We start from the raw sequence: 19502 nt of genomic DNA, 5'->3' as shown, positions 1-19502 counted from the left end.
AAAATATCAGCTAATGAGTTAATAAATCTTAATTATTATTATTATTATTATTACCCCAAGACCTCATGGAGTCAAAGACTCATCTGGGAGGTCCTTTCATCACACACACACACACATCTCATCATACCATGTCTTAAACACACTCAAACTCCTGGCACACACCACACTCTCAGGCAAGGCATTCCAATCATTCACAACTCTGCACGAAAAAAACCTGCCTCTCACTCCCCTACTCACACCCTCTTTATACAGTTTCCAGGGATGACCTCTGGTTCTCCCCTGATCTCCCACTACTCTCTGCAGAACTTCTCCACCATTGATCTTATAACAACCCCTTACCAACTTGTCTCTATCATATCTCCCCTCTTTCTCCTCTCCACCAGACTCTGCAAATTACATCTTCTCAATCTTTCCTCATACTCAACATTCCAGAAGTCAGAAACTACCTTAGTCAGTCACCTTTGGACCCTTTCCAACATCTCGTCATCCTTCTGAAAATCCGGTGACCAAATCTGGGCACAATAGTCCATGTGTGGCCTAATCAAAGCCTTATACAATGGAACAAGAATCTCTCTACTTCTATGAGTCAGTGTCCTCTGCATCATTCCCAGAAACCTGTGTGTTGTCATTACAATTTTGGTGATTTGTCCCCTAAATTTTAGATCCTTATCCACTACCCCCCCCCCAGATCTCTTATTTCCTCTACCTCCAATGATATATTCTCACCAAGCATAAATTCTGCATCCCACCTTTGTTTTCCAAATTTTAAAACCCCACATTTTGCAACATTGAACTCACATCCCCATTTCCATGTCCAATCACTCAATTTATTCAAGTCTTCTTGCAAGGCCACATCAACTTCACTGCTCTTTATGGTTTGTCCCAACTTTGCATCATCTGCAAACAAATGAATATCCCCATCCAAATCTTTGCCAATATCATTAATATACAAGTTAAAGAGTAATGGCCCTAAAACAGATCCCTGAGGTACGCCACTAGTGACTTCCATTTTCCTGGATATCGCACCCCATACACAACTTGTTGATACCTATCAGATAGCCAATCTCCAACCCCATCTGCTCTAGTTTGACTGTCAACTTATCATGAGGTACTCTATCAAAAGCCTTTGCGAAATCCAAGTATATTACTGTGTATTATTATTACGGGTGACTCCAGGAAGTCCCTAGACTCATCGAGGGAGGCCCTAAACATCATGTCCACACAACTATTCGACATTCACACAGTATCTTTCATACCTCACCTTGAACTCATTCACAGTCATAGCACCCACAACAGACTGGCAGCTTATTCCACTCATTTACCACTCTAAAAGTAAAGAACCCAGCTCTAACACCCTTGCTAACCACACTCTTGCCCAGCTTCCACAGATGTCCCTTAGTTCTCCCACCACTAGTCCTGATCTCAAAAATATCCTCTGAATTAATCCTATAGAAACCCTTTAGCAATTGGAATGTCTCAATCATATCTCCCCTTTTCCGCCTATCAACTAATTTCTGCAACCCACAAATCTTGAACCTGTTCTCATAAGGTTCATTCCATAGACCTGCTCTCATCTTGGTCACTTGCCTCTGGATCCTCTCCACCTCCTCCCCATCAAGAAGAAACCTAGGTGACCAAATCTGGGCACAGTATTCGAGTTATTGTACCTCTGTACCAAGTCTTATCAAGGCTCAGTACAGAGGTACAATAACTTGCTTTTCTCTGCTCGTCAAAGTATTTTTCAACAACCAAGTGAGTTAATGAGCTGATTTAGCCACTTTTGCAATGTGCCCCCTAAACTTCATCTCCCTATCCACCAACACTCCCAAGTCCCTGGCCTCATCAATCTTCTGGAGTACAGTTCCACCAATGTGATATACTGCTGCTAATCTTTTTGCCCCAAAATGCATAACCTTACATTTTGTCACATTAAATTGACATACATTCTCCTTAGCCCAGAACTCCAATCTATCCAAGTTTTCTGCATTCACTATTGCCCTACCTAACATTGCATCATCAGCAAACAAATGAACTGTTCCTCTTAGATCCTTCCCTATGTAATTAATGAACAAATTTATGAACTGCTCATTAAGTATCTCCACCACACATTCTGCAACAGCTGTCTTTATACCATTTCCTCCAATCAATGTCATCCTTCCATAATCATTCTTTCTTTTGCTGGCTACATATCGAAAGAACTCCCTAGGATTCTTTTTGGCTTCATTGACTAACTGCTGTTCATACCTCTCTTTAGCCAATCTCACTAACCAAGTCACCCTCCTTGCCTGGTCTTTGTAGACCTCATGAAATTGGTTATTTCCACTTCTCTTATGCTGCCTCCACAATGCCCTTTTTCTCTGTATCGTATGCTTAATCTCTTTATTCATCCATCTCACACTACCTTATTTAACCTTCTCACCCTTGAAATACATTTAGACATTGCATCTACTAGATAGTTTTTGAAAATCCCCCAAGCTGCATTGATCTCTTTTCCAGCTAACCCCTCATTCCATGCTACACCCGCAAGCTGTCTCCTGAGCTCTTCATAATCCCCCCCCCCATGTAGTTCCACATATACCCTTTTCTCACAGGGGTCTCGCACTGCTGGCAACCACCCAGGTAATCACCTCATGGTCACTCTCACCAATTGGTGGATGATTTGACACCTCATTTATAATTACATCCTCTGATGAGATGACAAAATCCAAGATCCTTAATCCTCGTGTGCCCTCTGTTACATACTGTCCGAGGTGGTTATCCCTTAAAAACTCAAGACACTCATTTTCTTTACTTCCAGTTGCTATCTCATCATTCCAGTCTATATTGCCATAATTAAAATCACCCATAATGATCACCCTTTTCTTATTTGCTCGGCTAATTTGACTACACATTTCACTATCACCACCATCCACATTACCTGGTCTATAACAACATCCCACCAAGTATTTGATTCCATTCACCTCTATCTCACACCATACTGCCTCAAAACCACTGGCACTATTTTCGTCTTGCATCTCTACTTTGTATGGAGATAACTCTTTCTCTATCATCAACAGCCTCCCTCTCCCTTTTTACCCCTTCTATCCTCACAAAACAAATCATACCCTTCCATCTCTATTCCTGTCAGGATGTCATCCTCTTCCAACCATGTCTCACTTATTCCGACAATCTTTGGGTGAACAGACGCAATTAGTGGAACGATTTCATCTGCCTTGTTTCTCATACTTCTAGCATTGGTATACAAACACAACAGCTCATTTCTGGATCTACAGCTAGAGTTCCACTGATACCACTCACTCGATGTGATCTCTCCATGCTAGACTGGGGCCATTTCCCTTTCTGCTTCTTCATTTTAGAATCCTTTTCAATTCCAACTGTTTCTTCTTGATCCCTGGTCATCCCATTCCTTTCTTGCCTACACATGCTCTCACCTCCTCTTGGAGCATCCACCTTTCTCACGCTGTGTACCCCTGTCCACTCTGAGCCTCCCCATTTCCCTGCTCCTCTTGCATACCCATTCTCTCATTTTCTATAGTCATACCATTCACTTCCCCATTCATATCCACTTCTTCAATCTCTCCTGTCTTACTCTCCTACTCTTCCACATCACTCCCCCTCTCGATCTGATTCATTCTCTCTATTCACTTCCCTACCTTCCAGCAGCAGTCTCTCCAAGCGACACACACCATAACTGCTCAAATGCAGTCCATCGCTCCCATACAGCTCAATTTGTCCCTCAAACTCATTCCATACATTAACAAACTGTACTCCCATCTCCTCACACATTTCAGCCAGCATATCATTCATAATCCTTGCTCTCCACCTCATTTCACCACAGTCATATCTAGGCAACCCACTGACTACCCTTCCTATCGCACTATTCTCTTTTATCCTTCCAAGCAGCCTCCTGATATACATTCTAACATGCTCTTTGTCCCCTCTCAAATCATTTGCACCAATTAATACTATTAACTCTTTTCTTGCTCCCACCTCATATCCAATGCCTCGATCACTCTACTCATTTTACCTCCTGGAAAACATACCTTGTGCATGCTATCCTCTAGCATGCCTTTAATAATGGAGTCGCCATACAACGCCACTCACTCATCTTTCATTAACTCTTTCATGCCATCACGATTTATTTTGACCTGAATTCTCTTAATTTCATTCTGCATCCATTTCATTTCTTGCCTCATCCAATCCAATTCAACTTCTGAATCTCGTGACACGTTCTCTCTATCATTCAATCTTTTTAACTCTCAACCTCCTCTTCTCACTTTCACTCTCATTCATCCCTCTTTGTTTCCGTACTTTCGGTCCAACATACATCCAACTTTTGCTATCATTCCTCTCACTTTCACTCTCATTTATCTTTCTTTGTTTCCGTACTTTCGGTCTAACATGCATCCAACTTTCGCTATCATTCTTCTCACTTTCACTCTCATTCATCTTTCTTTGTTTCCATACTTTCAGTCCAACATGCATCCAACTTTCGCTATCATTCTTCTCACTTTCACTCTCATTCATCTTTCTTTGTTTCCATACTTTCAGTCCAACATATGTCCAACTTTCGCCATCATTCATTCTTTTTTCGCTACCATTCATTCTTTCAATTTTTTTCACTTTTGATTTCTGTGTCACGTTATTTCTAGTTTCATTCGTTCTCTCAATTTCGTTTCCTTCCGTCACTCTCGCCTCACTTTCATCCCTTTTAACATCCGTAATAAGAAAATAAGAATTATTTTCTTATTTATTTTGTGGTGTGAATCAATACCATTAAATAAACTAGCATGTACTGCCAACACATAAGCCTTTCTACTTGTTTATTATCCAGTTTTTCTATACTATTAATGATTCTTTCTCTCTCAATTCATCACTATCATAACTTAGCACGCACGCGCACACACACACACTGACCACCTTTCCTACCAAACTCTTATCTTTCCATTTCCTCAATAACCTCCTAATATCTATCCTTACATTCTCCTTATATTCAACCAAATCATTTGTTCCTACAATAACCACCAACTCTCTTGCTTGTTTAATTTTGTTGTTTAATTTTATATCAAGCATCAATTATCCTGCTAATCCTCCCTCCTGGAAAATAGACCTTATGGACCTTATCATTTACCACACCTCTAAAAATGGAATATACATAGATCACTATTCTCAAGTCATTTGAGAATATTCTCGAACCCCTCTTTTTTCTATACTTTCCTTCATTCTATACTTTGCTTTTGCACACTTTCATTCCTATCCACCAAACTTCTAATCTCACTGCAAATATTCATCTAATTTCTCATTCAGATCAACTCATTCTTCAAATCTTGCATCCTGTCACTCTCTCTCTCTCTCTCTCTCTCTCTCTCTGTCTGTCATTCATTTCTTTTGTTTCCTCATTTCTATTTTCCTTTCATTCACATTAATTTTATCATCTTTACTCTCTTTCACTTCCACAGTCTAACTTGCTTTCCCTCCATGATTCATAGTCTTTTCCTCCTGCAATTAAGCTTACCTTCATTCCATCAGTTAGTTTTTCTCCTCATCTGCCAAATCAAGATGAAATAATAAATTCCCATGCCTTTTGTGAAAGGTATCTCTGAACGTGTTGTAAGAATTCTCAAGAAGTTCCAGCTTATGTCAGTTTTAACTGACATCTATCAACAAACTGCACAAATCATTATTCATATATCCAGTATATTGCTCCTTAAACTCATTTACTGACTAAGCACTTATCAATGGTTGTAGCAATCCATTCCATTAATTCAACACTTTCCAAGCAAAACAATCTAGTTCTTAAACTGTTGATCACTCCTGCATAACCTCTAGAGAACTTTTTGTTCTCTCTATCTCACTCTCTCCCTCTTAAGGTCTAAAAATTTTCTCCAACATTTAACCCATAGCAAATGCTTTAGTAACTTACAGTTTCCATCCTATTCCCTTTATTCTTCCTATGAACTAAATTTTGTATTTCACAAACCTTCAATCTATCTCCTACAAAACTACCACCAACTTGTTCACTTGTCTCTGCATCATCTCCACCAATTTTCAATCCAAAAAAAACAGGCAATTCACTCTCTGCGTGCATGCATTTTTTGCATTTTCCTCCTAATAGTAACTCTAGCAGGACGTAATTTATTTCCTACATGCTCCATTGCATATATCACATGTAGCTTCCAAGTACTAATTAAAATTAATATTTACAATTATGTATCAATACTCACATTTATATTTACATTTTAACATCTATATGTACGTATTCTTCACACAATATTAGTAATGTATGTTACATTACAATGACTGGAAGCTTATCTTGTTAGAAAATTTAATCAATTCTGAGTAATACTTTTGGATAAATCTCTGTTTTGACACTGGCCACTCATCTCCAGAAATGATGGCATGTTGTATCAGAGGCATCTAGATGAGGTCCAGTAGCTGACAGTCACAAAGTAAGTGATTGACAGTCTGTTCAAGGTGAGGATAACAATTGCATGATAGTGATCCCAAGATGTGGAATCTATGTAAGTAGTGTCTTAATTTTCAATGCAAAGTTAGTAGTGTGGTTAAATCTGGAGAGATGCCGTATTTTTTCAGCCGGAGTCTGCTTCTGATACTTGGCAAGAATTCTTTCGTTGTTGATCCACTTTTGGATGTTTTCCATTTGCAGAAGAAATAAGTTTAAGCTTATTTCTTCTGCAAGTATTTTTTATAGCAGATTTTGAGTACGTTCGATAACCTGTTTCTAACTATTTGTTTATAGCTGCTTCTTTATCCAACTAATCTGCTCTCTTGTTTCCTGGTGATTTTGATGATTTTCTATTCATTCTTTGAATCTCATTAGAGTGAGATTCAAAAACCAGATTTTTTGTCTGTTCTATTAACGCTATATGGTTGTTCTGGTTTTTTATGCTGTACTCCTTTTGCTTATGCTCTATAGTGCTCCTTCTGTCACTGTAAATCATTGCTGTCTTTTGTTGAGAGGTGTTGAATTCTAATTCCTGAAGATATGTAAGTGAATGGACTATAACAAGTTGTTCTGCTTGGTTGTTGGAACAGAGGGGATGCAGTCTAGAGCAGCATTCTTGTGTAATGGAGTGTCTGTAATATGCAATGAAAGAACAGCTGATGTTTCCTTTGGTTTTGCTTCCATCAGTGTGTGTGTGTGTGTGTGTGCGCGCGCGCGCACGCACACTCTCTCTGATGGAAGCAAAACTGAAGGAAACATTGGCTGTTATACACACACACACACTGATGGAAGCAAAACCAAAGGAAATGTCAGCATAATATATATATATATATATAGAAATAATCACTTTCAGAGCTTTCCTTCTCCTTAATATGTTTTCTTCGTTGGATGAGGCCATCTACTGTAGTAAAGCAGATGTTCGTAGCAATTTGGATCAGTATTCAAATTTCCGTTATATCTTCGAGAATAACTTCATATATAAGAGAGAAGACTTGCATTTTCAGGCAGATCGTGTTAGACCAGCAATAATGCAAGCTGCTTCAAAAGATATTGTTCTGTAACCTTTACTTATTCATATGGCTATAAGGTGTTGAACTCTGTTTAACTTTTGTCAGTTTTTCTTAGATTTTAGTGCATTTTTCCAAGCAGGTGCAGCATAAGATATCAATGATAGTATAGCTCTGGTATGTATACAGGTATCCTTCGATTAATGTGATCAATTAATTCCTCGATGTTACTGTGTAGATCAAAATTGCATTAATCAAATAAAATCACGTTAATCAAATGTGAGTTTTTAGATGTGTGGGGTGTGTTTGATGGCAGAAAATATTTGTATAAGATTGATGGCCTACACTCGAATTCATTTGGCATCAGAAGCCTGGAGAAATTACTTCTTGGGTCAGGGAAACTAGATTATCAGGGGAGGAATGGGGAAAACGTGTGTGAAAGTTCAACTATGGTATACAAACGTGATAAAGATATGAATGTCTTTGAACATGATTATGTATGTGGCGAAGGAGTGGAAAAATATGCTTTGGGTTCGGACCTTTTAAGTATATCTAGGGAGGGAAAAGAGAAAATTCTAGAAGAAGACCAAATACATTGCATATCTAATTATAAGAATAGGCTAGGTCGTAATTTATTATGTCTATACACAAATGCTAGGAGTATAAGAAACAAAGGGGTTGAGTTTGTTGCTTTATTGAATACGATGTGGCCTAAGATTGTTGGCATTAACGAAACCTGGTTATCGGAATCAGATATGGTAAGTGGGATCGAGTGTAATAAATATGCTATTTTTAGGAATAACAGAAGAGATAGGGGAGAAGGAGTGCTACTAATGATATCAGATGACTTACGTCCAGTTAGGGTTAAAATACAAGAAGACAATGATGGTAACAATGTTCCATGTAGCGATGAGTTTGAGTCATCATATTTGTCACATATTTGGTGTGAAGTGGAGGTTAACAGAATGAAATATATGGTGGGGTGTTGCTACAGACCTGGAAGCTCAGTTGTAGGGAACGAAGAAATGCATCGCCAATTTAGCCTTATGGGTACCAAGAGAATTATCATTATGGGTGACTTTAATTTTCCAAATATTGATTGGGTAGAAGAGAAATCTCATGATCAGAAAGAACAGGAATTTATTGAATTGTTGCATGATAACTTTCTCAAGCAGCATGTGAAAGAAGGAACTCGAGGTCAAAGAATGTTGGATTTGCTCATAGCATCAGAAGGGATCTCTCTCAAGAATATGGCTATTTTACCACCAATTGGTGACAGTGATCATGCTGTTCTTTTTTGGGAAGTATCTACTTGTATTGAAGTTCCAATTAAATCAGGTTACATGCTAAATTACAAAGCTGGAAATTATGATCAACTTAGAAGAATACCATTTCTGGTCCCATGGTATCAGTTACTGAATGGGAAAAAATCAGCAATGCATGGGAATCTTTGAAAAAGTGCTTGAATGAGGCGGTATCTGATTGTATCCCTAGTGTTCAAAGAATAAATAGGTTGGGAGTGAAATGGATGTGCAGCCTTATTAAGCTAGAGATCCACAAGAAGAAGTTGATGTGGAAAGAATATTGTGAGAATAAGAGTGAGAGGAGTTATGAAATATATAAAGCTCAGGGCCAGAAAAGTAATGAGCATTGTGAGAAAAGCTAAAACGGAGTATGAAAAGAAATTGGCCATGCAAGCAAAAGGCAATTCAAAAGAATTTTATCGTTATGTCGCAAGCAAAAGAAAGAATGAATGTGGAAGAATAACTTTATTGAATGCAGATGGTACATCTCCTTAGCTTCCGACACATGAGTGTCGGAAGCTAAGGAGATTGTTCAGTTAATAAGTGCTTTGCTAAGATATATCAACCAGGTGAATGTAGCATGGTGCTACTGCTATGCTGGATGAAGAGTTTACAGGTTCATGAAAATGAGGTTGAAGAGCTCTTGCATAACCCGGATAAGAATCTGCAATAGGGAACAGATGGAATATCTGCCTGTTTGTTAAAGGAGTGTTCAGCTGAATTGGCTAGGCCTTTCACACATCTGTATAACTTGAGTCTCAGCTCAGGAATGATAATACAGGAATGGAATGAATGTATGACAGTTCCATTGCACAAGGGTGGTGCAAAAACTGATGTGTCTAACTACCGACCTATTAGTATCTCTGGTATGGTAGTGAAGATTTTAGAAAGGTTGGTAAGAACTCGTATACAGAAATGTGTAGACAAGCATTCTATATTATGCAGGGAACAGCATGGGTTTACTAAAGGAAGGTCATGTTTCAGCAATTTGCTCATATTTTATAACAATGTTACGGCCGAGTTGGATAAAGGGAATGGATACACTATGATAATGTTGTATTTTTCTAAGACATTTGATAGGATACCACACAATAGGCTGTTGTGTAAATTGGAGAATATGGGACTGGAACATAATCTATTGACTTGGATCAGGTGATGGTTGACAGACAGATATCAAAAAGTGGTATACAGTGGGTGTGAATCTGCCAGATTTAAGGTAACCAGTGGTGTACCTCGGGGTTCAGTCCTTGGGTAATTATTGTTCAATCTATACATTAATGACATCAAGCAGGGTCTATCATCAGATTTGAAATTGTTTGCTGATGATGCGAAGATAGGCAGGGCAATCAGGGATGCTACTGATATTCAGAAATTACAAAATGATTTGAATAGACTGGAAATCTGGGCTCACGAAAATGGCTGTCAGTTTAATGTTAGTAAGTGTAAAGCTATGCACTTTGGCGTGATTAGAGTTCCAGCGGGTTATGCTACAAGAAACTGAAGAGGCAAGGGATCTTAGTGTATTGATGGATAAGAATTTAAAGTTCAAAGGTCACATAGCAAAAGTTGCAAACACAACTCAGAGGATAATTGGTATGTTGAAGCGAACCTTGACATGTAAAGATAAGGAGGTAATTTTGCCTCTTTATAAGGCTTTGATAAGACCACATTTGGATTACTGTGCACAGATTTGGTCTCCTGGGTTCCAAGGGGATAAAGAAGCTGTGGAAAGGGTGCAAAGAAGAATTACAAAGATTATATCTGGATTATGGGACTTAGATTATGAGGACAGATTGAGAGTATGTGGATTACAGACTCTGGTTAACAAGAGAAAGAAGGGTGATATGATGGAGGTCTATAAACTTTTGAATGGGTGTTTATAGCATTTCAACTGATGAAATTTTTCGTTATATGGAAGGCAGGGAAAGAATATGGGGGCATTCCATGGAATTTAAGGTTGTTCTCAGTCAAGAAAGGGTTAAGACAAGGCTTTTCTCCCAGAGAGCAGTGAGTGAGTGGAATAATTTGCCCTTACAGGTAGTGAGTGCATCTAGTGTGAATGAATTCAAGGGTAGGTATGATAGCTGGGTTGGGTAATTTAAATCCTCCTTTGATGAGTCCTTGACTCCCTGGAGGTCTTAGATAATAATAATAATAATCAATGCTAAACATTACAATTTGTCCATGATAGATTACTGTATTAATAATTCATTTTATATGGTATAAGATAAAAAATGAATGCAAAGTAAATGTTACATTATTACTGCAATTTTTTATCAATAAAAGAGTTATCAAGAGTCGTTTGATCAGTTTTCATTTTTTTCTGATCAGCATAAATTCTACAATAACAAGCAAAATGACTTTCTAGACTCGGCAAACAAGCATTCCTCGATTAACATCTGGATCCATATCCATTACTTGCTGCTTAAGTGATTCTAAAACTGAAATATTCCATCCAGTTCTTTGATTGTTATCTCCTTTACAACCTCATCTTCACATTCCATTTGTTTCATTGTCTTCATATGCGCATTGTTGTTCACTTTCAAGAAGATACTGAAATTCTTTGAATTTGAATCCAATAATTCTTTAACATCTGCATCAACACCATTAAAACCAAGGTCTTCACCAATTGCAACGATTTCTTCAACCACGTTGTTCACAGGATTTTGAAAACTGCCTAAGTCATTAATGCATTCTTCTGCAAAAGGTTTTTCCAAAAAGCTCTCATGTAGCTAGAAGATATTTGTTCCCACGAATCATGAATGTTTTCAATTGCGTATTTAATGTTCAATTTTTTCCAAAATTCTTGGAGCCTAATTGCATTTCCTCCCATTGTTTCTACTGCCTTTGAGAATGTCTTTTTAAGAAAATAGGCTTTGAAAGTTGCAATGATGCCCATGTCCGTGGGTTGTAGAAATTATGTCATATTTGGTGGAATTTTGGTAAATTTAAAGGCACGTCAATTAAAATTCTTGCCACGTATATAAAGGGATTGTCGCAATTAATTTCGGCGAGTTAATCAAATTACACGTTAAGTGAAACTGCGTTAAGCAAGGGATACCTGCGTATTGTTTTCAGCACTCATTGCCCTAATACCCATTTATCCTTGCCAACTTAGCTAAAAGGTTTACTATTTGTAATCATTTTTTTTTTTTTTTTGGCGACATACGAGATGTGCTTATTGAAGGTAAAGTTTTCATCTATTGTTACTCCTAGGTATTTTAGCTCACTGGCTACCTCAAGAACTTCCCAGTTTAAGAAGACCATTACAGATTGTTACGATTTTTTACATGAGATGTCGAACACTTTAAACTTGGTGCTACTGAAAGTGACTTTCTTCTCATTTGTCCACTCTGCAATTTTAACGAGTTCTTCATTTGGCCATTACTTCTAACTGTAAGCTACTGTGTCCCCTAATCATTATCATCGCATCATCTACAAAAGCTAGGACTTATGTTTCAGTAGTGAAAGGAAGTCGTCATATTGGATGTTTCAGAAACCTGGTCCACAGCAAGAATCTGCAGACAGCCTCGTTTGACTTCTTTTGTTACTGCTGTAGTTTTCAATGTCATGGTTGCTCTTCTGTTTGTAAAATAATTTTTTGTAAAGTACAGTAGGTTTTTTGAACATTTGAAATCTCTTAGCTGATTAATTATGGCTAATCTCCATGCAGCATTGAAGGATCCTTGTACATCAAGTGAGATCAGTAGCACATCCTATTTTTTTTTTCCTGAAGACTGTCTTCTGTGAACTCTTGAACCTTCATAATTGCATCTATCGTGCTTGACTGAGGTCTAAATGCATACTGATTGCTGCTTAATAGGTCTCTTGAATAGACAAAGGGTATTATTTGAATTATCAGAAGTTTTTCCCATACTTTATCAGCAACAACAAAAAAAAAGAGTTAAATTTTAATATGATAACTATTCCATTCAACAGAATGTCTCAAAGGCAAGTTGCAATAATTATTGTGGTCTGCGAGTGCTTGACCTACAGTGATGAGTCTTTGGTTTCCATGAAGGTTTAAAAGTAATACATAAAATACTATATATAACATAATTTTAATTCTCCATTCATTCCGGAATTGTTACTTTCAATTATTCTCCCAGTTGAAAAAGAGATCTCACCAAAACCAAACTTAACGTGTGCATCCTAAATCCCAAATTTTAATAAATTTTAACAGAGCAAAATTACTGAAATAAATAATTTCGACACATTTTGCTCCTTTATGCAAAAATAGTCCAATTAAAACAAACACCGGGATAACTCGGCAGATTTTGACAAGAATATCAAGTACCAAATTTAAATGAAATTTGCCAGCCCAAACTCTGAAACAATTTGCTTACGGACAAAGCGAATCTAGTGAGCATTCAGCGAAATATACTTAAAAAGCCTTTTCCCTTCATGTCACTCATCTACAATTTGAAAATAAATAAAATAAAATAAAATAAAATAAATAATATATCATTATTGCGAGATTCAAGACTAACAACAGAAGAATGACTGATAAACAGACTATAGCAGTAAACGGTATAATAGCTGAAAGTTCGATTCCATAAATGCCAAAATCTTCGGCCAAGAAGTGGTTATATATATATATATATATATATATATATATATATATAATTTTAATGGCCCAATCAAACTGTAAAGATTATCTAGATTTCCATGCAAAATACCAGCTGATGTGTAAGTCAATGAAAACGTCACCTAGGGGCGAAGAGAGGAAATTAGATTTTAATTAATTTGGTGGAAATTAGAATGAAACAATAGACATTGCTTCAAACTATAACAGGAACTTTGATTGATGTCTTGGTTTTTACAGGTATTTGCGATTTTCTTACCTATCTTCGGATATCTGAACCAGTCGAGAACAGCTTTCTTTTTTAGCAATAACAAAATCTCCTGTTTTGATAGTAGGAACGTTTCCGCTTTCCATGACTGTCATATGCTCAAAAGAAACACTGTGTTTTTTAATATTTTCGTTGAATTGGAAAAACGTGTACTGCTATTAGGATAAGGAAAATTGTATTCACTTTTACGAATTTTAAGTGGCAAACCATATCTAAACTTAACCCTAAAAATCACTGAATAACTTATTATTCCCCTTCGTTTTACGAATTATTGACTTTTATATATATAAATATAAAATGTCTATCCTTTGCACTTCGGAGATCTAAACCACAACAAACAACCACATGTTACCCTACCGTTAACACAAACAAGGTACTGATGGGGTAAGTACTAAGCTCCAGTCTAATCGGGAACTGTTGTCAGCGCTCCTGGTGTCATCTCCAATGAAAACTATGTCTTATTCAGCAAATTCTCTTGGTTTGGCGGAAGCCGTCAGTTCTTGTTGTTTTTCATATTACAGTATCTCTGTTTAGTATTTAGTATATTAATTATCGTAATGCAAAAATATGGTGGCTTATAGAAACAAGCACGGTTTTCGCCAAAATTGACAGTAAAAATCACGAAATTCTTGCTATTTTTTTTTTTTTTGATCACTTAAAAACCAGAACGTGTAGATAAAGACGGGAAATTTTTACACTTTGAGAATAACAGAAATATAAATTATACTCAGACTCACCAAATAAGCGCCTCTAGAGTAAGAACGACAGAACAATGCGCCTTCGATTGGAAAAGCATTCGTCGTGACGAAAATTGGAAGGAATTGAAGGAGAGTTAGCTGATCTTATAGGGATGTAACAGGGTTTTTTCCTCCCGGAAACTTGAATTTTTCATCCCGCATGCAGGTAAATCGGCCGTGAGAACACATACAATTTACAGATAAAAATACTGTTGATGGTGGAGCGGTAGATATGTGTTGATGGTAGCAGTGTCGTTGTATAGTTCGAGGATTAAGTTGATGAAACGGTGAGTTGTGTAGAGTGGGAGTGATGTATCCTCCCATGATCAGTACTTTGACCCTTTCGAGGTGTCACGAAATTATTGTTTTTGTGCGTATGTTTTTCTATTTGCAGATTTTAATGCGAAATCATCCGTGAATGGTTGTAAACCTATAGATAGTAGAAAAATCCACTATACGTTCAGTTAAGTTGTTTCAGGCCTCCAGTAAGGAATGCAATGGTCTCACATCAGGCTGTAAAGATCATGTCACCCAAGTGCGATACTAATGGCATATATTAGTACCAAGAAAATGATCTTGGTGTGTTATTATTATTATATTACTTCTCCATGGAGTCCAAGGACAACCCGGGAAGACGCTCTACAATACCTGCACAATATATAATTTACTGTTCATACCATGCTATCCACCGTCTACCAATACAATGCATATTTACTGCCTCGTCTACTAATTGTATTTTTGTCTGTGTGCTGTTTGGCTGATTTACTTATATACGCGATGAACAACCCGAATTTAGAGAGATTAAACGTTGCTTCGTCTACACCTTTAATTCAATATAAAAAGTCATCATGACGAAAGCAAACCTAGTCTTTTCCAGTCGAAGGGTGAATGGTCCCGCCATTCTTCCAACTGCACTATTGAAACACTCAAACGTGTACGGTCAAGATTAAACTTTCTTGTATAGCAAGACATTTGGAGTTCCGATAATTAAACATTCACACATGTGCCACAGTATAAAAAAAAAAATTTAAAAAAAAATTAAAAATAAAAAAAACTTATTTTACGGATATGAGTTTACGGGACGAAAAACCCGAGTTTAGGAGAGAAAAAACCCGTTTGCCGGTGCCACAGATCGACTAACTCGGGAACCGGTCGAAAAACAGCTGGGGTTCTTTACTTTTGAAGTGGTAAATGAGTGGAATAAGCTGTCAGAGTCTGTTGTGGGTGCTACGACAGTGAATGAGTTCGAGGCAGGGTATGATAGATACTGTGAGAATGTCGAATAGTTGTGTGGATATGATGTTTAGGACCTCCCTCGATGAGTCTAAGGACTCCTTGGAGTCGCCCGTAGTAGTAATAATAATAATAAAAAGGCTTAGAAAAATTTCCTCTAGTCGCCGACTAGATTCGAAAGCAAGTCTTCATTCCTGCGGTCGCCTACTGTCTATACGGGAACAAAAAAAAGGCGTTAGCTGATTTTTTATTTTTTTTATTTTATTTTACAGATATTTCGTTTTACGTACCGCAGGACATCATGAGTGAAAGCTAAGCCAACGGTAAGGAATTTGAGCAATAAAACAGTACCGCATATGTACCTCTGTACAAGTTGAGCGTTTGTTAATTAAAACTATTGGACTGGAATGATAAATTAAATTAATTATTATAATACAATATATTTAACACAACTAAGTATAACGATTTTCAAAACTTTTATGATAGTAAGGCACTCGTTACGATTAGTATTATTAATGCTTGGTCTATGAAGTAGAGCACCTGTACTTTGAATAGTCTTTCATATTTGTACATAGATTTGGGTTAAAGCTTTGTGCTTTCCCATTGGTTCCTATGGTTTGAGTTTTCGATTGTGGTTTTGAAGCGGGATGTGGTTTTGATATTCAGAAATACGTTTTAAGATTGATCTTCCTGTTTGTTCGTAGTATAATAGATTGCATGAAAACACGGAACTTGGTTTACCTCATATAGCATGATTGCTGGGAGTTTGTCCTTTGGAGAGGGTGACAGATTATGAATTTGGTAACAGGTCTGAAGGCAGTTGGTATTTTTTTTTTTTTATAATCAGTGTTACTCGTCCTGAGATGTCTTTTCATGTAAGATATGGGAGTCATGTGCAGTTCTACTTCTTTTCTTGGATATTGTCTTGGAGTGTTATTCTTGGGTTTAATCCATTTAGTAGACTGTTTGTTTAATGGATTTCAATTCCGGACTGAGCATTCCTTCCGAAGAACAAATCCTGTGTTCACTAAAGATTTTTATCTTTAGTGAACATCGGAGACTATCGAATAGAGGGTTTTTATGATGTCAAATTTCTCAGATGAGTGGTATACTGACAGCATAGCAGCTCGAAGTGTACACATCACAGTGGTCACATAAAAGAGAGAAATGGGTAAAAATCAATTCTCGAAAATTAATTAAAAGTAATTATTCAGTTAAATATGTAACTCGTTATTGACCAAATATCAAGATTTTAGGGGAATTTTTTCCTGTGCATAGCATAAATGATGTGCTTGCCGTTTATCTTCCATCCATGATTTAAGTTAATTAAAATTAAAAGAGTGTTGGTTTCAAATAAAAGAAATAGTAATCTTCTTAGTAGCCCGAGCAGTCTAGTAGAAATGTCCTTTGCCTCGATAGCAGTTGACCTGCAGAAGATTCTTATAAGTCAATTCTATCGAAGAGAGGGTTTTTAAGCTGTTTCCGAGTAAGTATCTTTAATACAGTTAAGTAGAGCGTTCCTCCTGAAAATTTAAGTTTTTAACTATACAAGCTCAAAAATATAGATAATCGAACTCAGTATTTCAGACAGTGATACACATATTATGGTTTAGGATGACATTATTGTGGCAGCAATCTACAGTACTTTCTTTCCTGATACCTATTAAAATCACAAATTGGCTTAGGCTAAAGCAGTCTTGCCCTTCCTATTGGAGGCGTTACAGGAGAGGCAATCCTCTATAATTTTCAGATCTTTATATAATGTGAAATCTTGAAAGTACAGTCATAACGAATATACAAGGAAACTTCTGACTAGGCTCTTTAATTTAAGTCTCGGCTCTGGTAGAGTTCTGAGGGAGTGAAAGAGGCCAAAAAATACCCTTGCATCAGGGAGGTTCTAAGATTGGATTGCAGTAGAAAATTATAGATCAATCAGAATCACACGAATAATGAAGAAAAAAGTGAAAAAGGTGAAAACAATGGTCAAAAAGAGAATTCATCATCTCCATGATGAATTCTCTTTTTGACCATTTTTTTCATCATGGAGAATTCATCATGGAGATGATGAATTCTCCATTGGGATGGAGATGACACTAGTCATCTCCATCCCAATGCGGATAAGAGGGTAGCTGCTGGAAAGATATCAAAAAGTGGTATATGGAGAAGCAGAATCAAGGCGAAAACAGGTGACTAGTGGTGTGCTGCAAGGTTCAGTACAGGCATCACTACTGTTTAATTTGTAAAGAATCATATAGGAAAAAAACTAAAGGAATATGCAGTTGTTTGAGAATAAGAGAGTAGTGTGGCTGCTGAAACAGGTATCAAAAAGTAGTACACAGAGGAGCAGAATCCAAAAGCTGTTAACCAGTGGTTTGCAACAATTCAGTGCTAAGACTACTACTGTTTAATTTGTACATATATGATATAGGAAATAACCTGAAAGGAAAATTCAGTTGTTTGATGATAATGCAAAATTAGGTAGAGTAATAGGGAATCAATGAGATGTGAAGAGCTTGTAGGATGATTTAAATAGGCTGTCAGTATGGAAAAAAACATAATGGTTCTCAGATTAATGTGGAGAAATGTAAAGTTATGCATTTTGGGATAAAGAGATTACATACTGTGTACCACATTGATGGAACTGTACTCCAGGAAATAGATGAAGCTAGGGATTTAGGGGTGGTAGTAAACAAAGAGTTTAAGTTTAGAGGACATATTTCTAAGGTAGCTCATTAGAATTGACTAATAAATACCACACTAATCAGTAGAGATAAGGAAGTTATTATTCCAAATTATAAGGCTAAAACGTCCCCATCTGGATTACTCTGCTCGGGTCTGGTCTCCAGGATTTATTGAGGATGAGGAAGTGGTGGAGAAAATTCAGAGCCGAGCGACGAAGATGATGAGTTATCCCTATGATGATAAATTGAGGATGTGTGGATTACAGAAGCTGGTTGAGAGGCGGAGAACAGGGGATATGATAGAAGCATTTAAATTACATAAAAGGTGTCATAGGGTTAATATGGAGAAATGTTTCAGCACTTGGCTAGAGGGGCCAGAAGAAGAAGAAGAAAAGGTCACCCTGGAAATTGAGAACTAGATGTTTTGCTTGGAGTATCGTAAAATAATGGAGTGGATTGCCAAAGTCAGTTGTGAGTGCTTTTCCTGTTAATGGGTTCATGGAGAGGCATGCTGGATTGTGTGGATAATTTGAGACACCCGCGATGGGTCTTCGGACTTCATGGAGGTTCCCGTACAATAATAATATAATAACTGCGAAAACGCTGCTTTGATCCCGACCGTTTTATTATATTTGTGATTCTCTAAACCTTTTGATTAGATGATTATCATTAAATGGCACAACAGTACCAAGAGTGAATTAAGAATTAGATCAAGAACTAATCTTAAAACTAAACACACTTTATTTGATTTGCTTCAGGCCTACAGTTTGTAATGCAGTGGTCTTCCTTCGAACAGTAAAATCATCTCTCACCCAAATGCGATACTTACAGCATGAGATTAGGAAACGAATGATAATATACCCCTCGGGAACATGAATTAGAAGATATTAGAAAGTGAAATTAGGAACTGAAGCACTTGAATAAGTTTACAAAACCTATTTTTATAACTTCTATTGATAAATAAACAGTGACATTTAATCTGAATAATAAAAGAAATATGAAACCCCATGGACATTTTATAACAAAATAAAAATGGCATCAAAAAGGGTGTAGGTAAAGTATTGAGTGCAAATTGAAAAGATGACCTAACGTAGATAAGGGTGATACATTACGAGAAACGACAATATTAGCAATGCTTTTAAGCTTCACTGTTTCCTTATCGAAAAAGGATTCATTCATTAGGAATGATCACCTATAGATGTATCATCGAATGGAAGATTT

At 37.0% G+C, this 19502-nt stretch overlaps 1 protein-coding gene across 2 annotated transcripts in view; it reads right to left on the bottom strand.

Annotated features, from left to right (window-relative positions):
• Trmt6 (tRNA methyltransferase 6 non-catalytic subunit) overlaps window positions 1–13999 on the bottom strand; it is a 121988-nt gene extending 107989 nt beyond the window's left edge. For both annotated transcript variants that reach the window (XM_090399789.1, XM_090399790.1), the window contains exon 1: window positions 13622–13999. In XM_090399789.1, coding sequence (XP_090255915.1) covers window positions 13622–13725 — 104 coding nt within the window. In that variant the 5' untranslated portion in view covers window positions 13726–13999. The remainder of the gene's footprint in view (window positions 1–13621) is intronic.
• Window positions 14000–19502: the final 5503 nt, after the last annotated feature.

Source organism: Typopeltis vanoorti, chromosome 10 (genome assembly GCF_054136105.1).
Source record: "Typopeltis vanoorti isolate ZY-2024b chromosome 10, IOZ_Tvanoo_1.0, whole genome shotgun sequence".
Lineage (NCBI taxonomy): Eukaryota > Metazoa > Arthropoda > Arachnida > Uropygi > Thelyphonidae > Typopeltis > Typopeltis vanoorti.
The sequence above is the reverse complement of the archived record's forward strand: the minus strand, read 5'-3'. Positions and strand labels throughout refer to the sequence as shown.